Consider the following 7,821-nt stretch of genomic DNA (forward strand, 5'->3'; position numbering starts at 1 on the left):
ACGAGGGGCACACAGCTGCCGTGACTGGCTGCACGAGGGGGCACACAGCTATCAGTGCCGGGGGCCGCACGAGGGGGCACACAGCTGCCGTGACTGGCTGCACGAGGGGCACACAGCTGCCGTGACTGGCTGCACGAGGGGGCACACAGCTATCAGTGCCGGGGGCCGCACGAGGGGGCACACAGCTGCCGTGACTGGCTGCACGAGGGGCACACAGCTGCCGTGACTGGCTGCACGAGGTCCAGAGCAAAGGTCCGTGGTGCATGCGTTTAGCCCCTCGCCCTGCTCCCGGCGGTTTACCTGGCTCCGCTCTGGTGCACTTTTTGTGGCAGCCGATGGTGCAGCACTTCTGGTCCGGGGAGCACTGCGTGTCGTTGAAGCAGCTCACCAGGCAGATGGTGCTCAGGCCAGGCTCTGGCGCGGGGCAGTAGCCAGGGTGCACTGGGGAAGAAGGGGAAATGAAAGGGCCCTGCGGGTTGCTGCGCCGCCCTCCAGCAGGCAAAGGCCCGGCCAGGGTGGGGCCACACAAAGCCCCAGCTGTGGGGCTGCCCCATCCCTGCAGCTCCTGCCCCCTTTGCTACTCGGGTGTCTGGAGACAGGCCCAGGAACAGCCGGCAGGAAAAGGCAGCCGGCCTGGGGAGGAGCCTTGGCCTTTTGACGGGGCCTGGGGTGGCCACGGCCGCTGAGCGTGGTAGCTGCCCGGGCGGGAGGAAGGAGCAGGCAGGGTGGGGAAGCTGCTCTGTGCCACGGAGACACGGCCTGCGGCCCGTACCACCCGGGCTGGTCCCCCCGGCCGGCCCTGATGCTGCAGGAGCTACAGTCCAGCCCTGGCCAGCACAGCTGGGACATGTCCCCCTTTGCCCGCCCACGGAGCCCGGGGGGAGCCGGGACCATCGCCAGCGCTGTGGAGAGCACCAGCCGCTCGGGGAGACCACGGGGCCAGGCCTGCTCTGGGTCCTGGGAGCCGGGACCATCGCCAGCGCTGTGGAGAGCACCAGCCGCTCGGGGAGACCGCGGGGCCGGGCCTGCTCTGGGTCCTGGGAGCCGGGACCATCGCCAGCGCTGTGGAGAGCACCAGCCGCTCGGGGAGACCGCGGGGCCGGGCCTGCTCTGGGTCCTGGGAGCCGGGACCATCGCCAGCGCTGCAGAGAGCACCAGCCGCTCGGGGAGACCGCGGGGCCGGGCCTGCTCTGGGTCCTGGGAGCCGGGTGTCGGGGCCAAGCTGTCCCGGGCCACGTGGCAGCCGGGGAGCGGCTGTAACCGGCTGTGAGAGGAGCCCGGGGAGGCCTGGCCCTGGCGGAGCGTGGACAGCCCTGGGGCGAGTGGAGAGCCCTTTGGCAGCGTGCAGCAGTGCCCAGGCCGGACCCTGGCGAGGGTGATGGGCCGTGCTGCCACCCATGCCCAGAGAGCCATCAAGGCAGGGTGCCTGGCCCGCCAGCAGCAGCGGAGAAAGGCCTCTGAGCCGGGCCTGGGCCTCTCTGCACGGGGCCGGGGCCGGGGCCCAGCTGCAGTTTCCCATTCTCCAGAGCCGCTTTTCTTTCTGATTCCTGCCTCTCCCTCGCCCCTGCTCTGACACTGCCCCCCTCCCCTCAGTGCCTGATGCTCCAGAGAAAGGCAAACAACCCTCTGGGTGTCTGGCCAGCTGAGCAGGGCTCGGGGGTGGGGGACAAGTGAGTCCTGCCTGACCCCGCGGCGCTGAGCCCCCAATTGGAACGCTGATCAGTGCGCTGAGATCCAGTGGCAGTGAGTTCCGCAGGCCGCCACATCTCTGTGCAGAGAACCCCTTGGGGGTGCTACCTGAGCTGTCCCTCGGCTTGTCCGCGCCTCACTCCCCTCCCCCCCTTGCCGGAGTGAAGAGCCGTTACCTGAATCCGGGAGGACGCAAACTTTCCTGCTCCCTAAGTTGCAGCACTTCATGCTGCCCGGGCAGGACCCGTCCGAGAGGCAGTACTCCCGCGGGGGGCGGGAGGGCCCCTTCACTTCGGCCGGGCACACGCCCTCCTTGGCTGGGGCTGCACAGGAGACAGGAGCCCGGGTCAGTTGGGGAGACGGTCAAATTGCAGGGAGGGTCCTTCCGGTGCCCTCTAGAGCCCCCCCCCGCCCCGGGACACCGGGTCCCGCCTGAGCCCTCAGCCCACGGCAGCACCTGGGCCCCAAGCTGGGCTCTTGCTGCAGGGCCACAGAAACTGCACCCCCAGAGACGGGAGGGGGTGCAGGAACCCCTGGGGGAGGGAGGGAGGCGGGGAACCGTTGGGGGGAGGGAGGGGGACGCGGGAGCCCCCGGGGAAGGGATGGGGACGTGGGAGCCCCCAGGGAGAGGGAGGGGGACGCGGGAGCCTGCAGGGGGAGGGAGGGGGCGTGGGAGCCCTTGGGGGAGGGAGGGGGACGTGGGAGCCCCTGGAGAAGGGAGGGAGGGGGACGCGGGAGCCCCTGGGGGAGGGAGGGGGACGCAGGAATCCCCGAGGGAGGGAGGGGAACGTGGGAGCCCCCGGGGAAGGAAAGGGGGCGCGAGAGCCCCCGGGGGAGGGAGGGGGCACGGGAGCCTCTGGGGGAGGGAGGGGACGCGGGAACCCCCAGGGAAGGGAGGGGGGCACGGGAGCCCCCAGGGAAGGGAGGGGGGCACAGGAACCCCCAGGGGAGGGAGGGGGCACGGGAGCCCCCAGGGAAGGGAGGGGGCACGGGAGCCCCCGGGGATGGGAGGGGGCGCGGGAGCCCCTGGGGGAAGGAGGGGGGACGGGAGCCCCCGGGGAAGGGAGGGAGCTGCAGGGGTCGCTGCGAGGGACAGACGTGGAACATGGATTAGCTCCTGTGGCATCCATGCCCTTGGCCCCGGGCCCGCCCCGCCCGCAGGGAGCAGGGGATCAGACGTGTTTCTGTTGCAGGACAGACCAGCCCCCACCTCCGCCAGCTCGCGCCCCGCCCGCGCCAAGCCACCCACGACCCAGCTACGAGCGCCCTGAGACCGGCCCCCACCTCCGCCAGCTCACGCCCCGCCCGCGCCAAGCCACCCACAACCCAGCTACGAGCGCCCTGAGACCGGCCCCCACCTCCGCCAGCTCGCGCCCCGCCCACGCCAAGCCACCCACAACCCAGCTACGAGCGCCCTGAGACCGGCCCCCACCTCCGCCAGCTCACGCCCCGCCCGCGCCAAGCCACCCACAACCCAGCTACGAGCGCCCTGAGACCGGCCCCCACCTCCGCCAGCTCGCGCCCCGCCCACGCCAAGCCACCCACAACCCAGCTACGAGCGCCCTGAGACCGGCCCCCACCTCCGCCAGCTCGCGCCCCGCCCGCGCCAAGCCACCCACAACCCAGCTACGAGCGCCCTGAGACCGGCCCCCACCTCCGCCAGCTCGCGCCCCGCCCACGCCAAGCCACCCACAACCCAGCTACGAGCGCCCTGAGACCGGCCCCCACCTCCGCCAGCTCGCGCCCCGTCCGCGCCAAGCCACCCACAACCCAGCCACGAGCGCCCTGAGACCGGCCCCCACCTCCGCCAGCTCGCGCCCCGCCCACGCCAAGCCACCCACAACCCAGCTACGAGCGCCCTGAGACCGGCCCCCACCTCCGCCAGCTCACGCCCCGCCCGCGCCAAGCCACCCACAACCCAGCTACGAGCGCCCTGAGACCGGCCCCCACCTCCGCCAGCTCGCGCCCCGCCCACGCCAAGCCACCCACAACCCAGCTACGAGCGCCCTGAGACCGGCCCCCACCTCCGCCAGCTCGCGCCCCGCCCGCGCCAAGCCACCCACAACCCAGCTACGAGCGCCCTGAGACCGGCCCCCACCTCCGCCAGCTCGCGCCCCGCCCACGCCAAGCCACCCACAACCCAGCTACGAGCGCCCTGAGACCGGCCCCCACCTCCGCCAGCTCGCGCCCCGCCCGCGCCAAGCCACCCATAACCCAGCTATGAGCGCCCTGAGACCGGCCCCCACCTCCGCCAGCTCGCGCCCCGCCCGCGCCAAGCCACCCACAACCCAGCCACGAGCGCCCTGAGACTGGCCCCCACCTCCGCCAGCTCGCGCCCCGCCCGCGCCAAGCCACCCACAACCCAGCTACGAGCGCCCTGAGACCGGCCCCCACCTCCGCCAGCTCGCGCCCCGCGCGCGCCAAGCCACCCACAACCCAGCTACGAGCGCCCTGAGACCGGCCCCCACCTCCGCCAGCTCGCGCCCCGCCCGCGCCAAGCCACCCACGACCCAGCCACGAGCGCCCTGAGACCGGCCCCCACCTCCGCCAGCTCGCGCCCCGCCCGCGCCAAGCCACCCACGACCCAGCTACGAGCGCCCTGAGACCGGCCCCCACCTCCGCCAGCTCGCGCCCCGCGCGCGCCAAGCCACCCACAACCCAGCTACGAGCGCCCTGAGACCGGCCCCCACCTCCGCCAGCTCGCGCCCCGTCCGCGCCAAGCCACCCACGACCCGGCTACGAGCGCCCTGAGACCGGCCCCCACCTCCGCCAGCTCGCGCCCCGTCCGCGCCAAGCCACCCACGACCCGGCTACGAGCGCCCTGAGACCGGCCCCCACCTCCGCCAGCTCGCGCCCCGCCCGCGCCAAGCCACCCACGACCCAGCTACGAGCGCCCTGAGACCGGCCCCCACCTCCGCCAGCTCGCGCCCCGCCCGCGCCAAGCCACCCACGACCCAGCTACGAGCGCCCTGAGACCGGCCCCCACCTCCGCCAGCTCGCGCCCCGCCCACGCCAAGCCACCCACAACCCAGCCACGAGCACCCTGAGACCGGCCCCCACCTCCGCCAGCTCGCGCCCCGCCCGCGCCAAGCCACCCACAACCCAGCCACGAGCACCCTGAGACCGGCCCCCACCTCCGCCAGCTCGCGCCCCGCCCGCGCCAAGCCACCCACAACCCAGCCACGAGCGCCCTGAGACCGGTCCCCACCTCCGCCAGCTCGCGCCCCGCCCGCGCCAAGCCACCCACGACCCAGCTACGAGCGCCCTGAGACCGGCCCCCACCTCCGCCAGCTCGCGCCCTGCCCGCGCCAAGCCACCCACAACCCAGCCACGAGCGCCCTGAGACCGGCCCCCACCTCCGCCAGCTCGCGCCCCGCCCGCGCCAAGCCACCCACGACCCAGCCACGAGCGCCCTGAGACCGGCCCCCACCACCGCCAGCTCGCGCCCCGCCTGCGCCAAGCCACCCACAACCCGGCTACGAGCGCCCTGAGACCGGCCCCCACCTCCGCCAGCTCGCGCCCCGTCCGCGCCAAGCCACCCACGACCCAGCTACGAGCGCCCTGAGACCGGCCCCCACCTCCGCCAGCTCGCGCCCCGCCCGCGCCAAGCCACCCACGACCCAGCTACGAGCGCCCTGAGACCGGCCCCCACCTCCGCCAGCTCGCGCCCCGCCCGCGCCAAGCCACCCACAACCCAGCTACGAGCGCCCTGAGACCGGCCCCCACCTCCGCCAGCTCGCGCCCCGCCCGCGCCAAGCCACCCACAACCCAGCTACGAGCGCCCTGAGACCGGCCCCCACCTCCGCCAGCTCGCGCCCCGCCCGCGCCAATCCACCCACGACCCAGCTACGAGCGCCCTGAGACCGGCCCCCACCTCCGCCAGCTCACGCCCCGCCCGCGCCAATCCACCCACAACCCAGCTACGAGCGCCCTGAGACCGGCCCCCACCTCCGCCAGCTCGTGCCCCGCCCGCGCCAATCCACCCACAACCCAGCTACGAGCGCCCTGAGACCGGCCCCCACCTCCGCCAGCTCGCGCCCCGCCCACGCCAAGCCACCCACAACCCAGCCACGAGCGCCCTGAGACCGGCCCCCACCTCCGCCAGCCCGCGCCCCGCCCACGCCAAGCCACCCACAACCCAGCCACGAGCGCCCTGAGACCGGCCCCCACCTCCGCCAGCTCGCGCCCCGCCCGCGCCAAGCCACCCACAACCCAGCCACGAGCGCCCTGAGACCGGCCCCCACCTCCGCCAGCTCGCGCCCCGCCCGCGCCAAGCCACCCACAACCCAGCTACGAGCGCCCTGAGACCGGCCCCCACCTCCGCCAGCTCGCGCCCCGCCCGCGCCAAGCCACCCACAACCCAGCTACGAGCGCCCTGAGACCGGTCCCCACCTCCGCCAGCTCACGCCCCGCCCGCGCCAATCCACCCACAACCCAGCTACGAGCGCCCTGAGACCGGCCCCCACCTCCGCCAGCTCGCGCCCCGTCCGCGCCAAGCCACCCACAACCCGGCTACGAGCGCCCTGAGACCGGCCCCCACCTCCGCCAGCTCGCGCCCCGTCCGCGCCAAGCCACCCACGACCCAGCCACGAGTGCCCTGAGACCGCCCCCCACCTCCGCCAGCTCGCGCCCCGCCCGCGCCAAGCCACCCACAACCCAGCCACGAGCGCCCTGAGACCGGCCCCCACCTCCGCCAGCTCGCGCCCCGCCTGCGCCAAGCCACCCACAACCCAGCTACGAGCGCCCTGAGACCGGCCCCCACCTCCGCCAGCCCGGTCTCCTCCCGAGGCAGGGACGCCCACTGGGACTGTCCCACTGGCATGGTGCCCGCTGGCCGGGATCTGCCACAGCCCTTCGGCTGGAGAATCGGGTCCCAGGGAGACGCCAGCTTAGTGGCACCATGCGCCCCGGAGCCGTTTCCCTCCCCGCCCATCTGTCCTGCGTTTGGCCGCAGCCCGGGGCTCTGGCAGGCAGGCTCCGGGGCCGGACGTGCCTGGCTCGCTCTTAGCCTGCCTTCCGTGGAGCCACGCTCTCTGCTACGCTCCAGCCCCACGGGGCCCCCCAGTTGCCAGCTGGACTCGGGGCCTTGCTCCCAGACGCCGGTGGCCGTTGTGGCTGGGCACAGCCTGGCCTTCGAGCCCACCGCCCTGCAGAGCACGGGAGACCGGCTGGGCCAGGCCCCTGCAGCAGGAGGGCGCAGGCTCTCGCTCCCTGGCGGCTGGTGAGTCCTGCCCGAGCACGGCCAGGGCGCTAGTGGGGGGAGCCCAGCAGCAGAGGGGTCTGTGCCTCGCACGAACCGGCTCCCGACAGCAGCCTCTGCCCTGCAGCCTCCCTGCGGCATCTCAGCTCAGAGGCAGCCACCGTGCTCCTGGCTGGGGGCTCCCTCCTCGCAGGGCCCCCCCGGCTGCGTGGCAAGGGGGCAGGGGTGCTCACCGCTTGGCTCCTCCTCCAGCGCAAGGCCCCCCAGGGCCAGGAGCCCCAGGAGGAGGATGGAGCCGGCCTTCATGGTGCTGCCGGGGCAATCTCTGGGCAGCGGCCGGAGCCAGGGGGACTTAAAGCCTCCAGGGGAAGGGCTGGCTCCCACGTGGGCACTGGGAGCACCTGCCAGACGCCAGCTCCCGGCCCGTGCCACGCCTGGGAGCAGCACACAGGCGGGGCGCCCTGCCAGGTTGTGTCAACAGGCTCATCGGGCGGCGGGTGCATTGTCAGCACGGCCATGTGCAGCGGGGCAGGGCAGGGCGCGGCTGCCCCTCAGACTCGGCTGGGCCAGGGCAGAGCCGGCGGCTGAGCAGCCCCCCGCGAGGGGCCAGGCCCTGGGGGAGGCCGGGGGGCACAGGGCAGCCCCGGCCTGGGACCAAAAGCTGCCTGAGTCCAGCAGCGGAGCCTGTGCCAGTGTTTGGGTCTGTGGCGGCTCTGGGCTCGGCCCCCGAGTCACCCCGGGAGGGCAGCGCCGAGTCTGAGCCCTTCCGGGGTGGGGGGTGACCCCGAGTGAGGCGGCCGTGCCCCCCCCGTGTGCTCTCAGCCTGAGCCCTGCAGCAGAGACCGGAGGCCTCCCTGAGATGCCGGGTGGCGCTGGAACCCAGCCAACGGGGGCGAGGCAGGTGCCCTTCCCTGCTCCTTCCCCGGGGGCCG

General features: G+C 74.1%; 1 protein-coding gene across 1 annotated transcript in view; it reads right to left on the bottom strand.

The window, feature by feature from the left end:
• Positions 1 to 7,279, bottom strand: part of LOC102453690 (uncharacterized) — a 42,049-nt gene extending 34,770 nt beyond the window's left edge. Inside the window, 3 exon segments of the mRNA XM_075901542.1 lie at positions 301 to 441; positions 1,866 to 2,012; positions 7,123 to 7,279. Coding sequence (XP_075757657.1) covers positions 301 to 441; positions 1,866 to 2,012; positions 7,123 to 7,195 — 361 coding nt within the window. The 5' untranslated portion in view covers positions 7,196 to 7,279.
• Between the last annotated feature and the right edge of the window lie 542 nt (positions 7,280 to 7,821).

This window comes from Pelodiscus sinensis, chromosome 18, assembly GCF_049634645.1.
Source record: "Pelodiscus sinensis isolate JC-2024 chromosome 18, ASM4963464v1, whole genome shotgun sequence".
In the NCBI taxonomy this organism is placed as follows: domain Eukaryota; kingdom Metazoa; phylum Chordata; order Testudines; family Trionychidae; genus Pelodiscus; species Pelodiscus sinensis.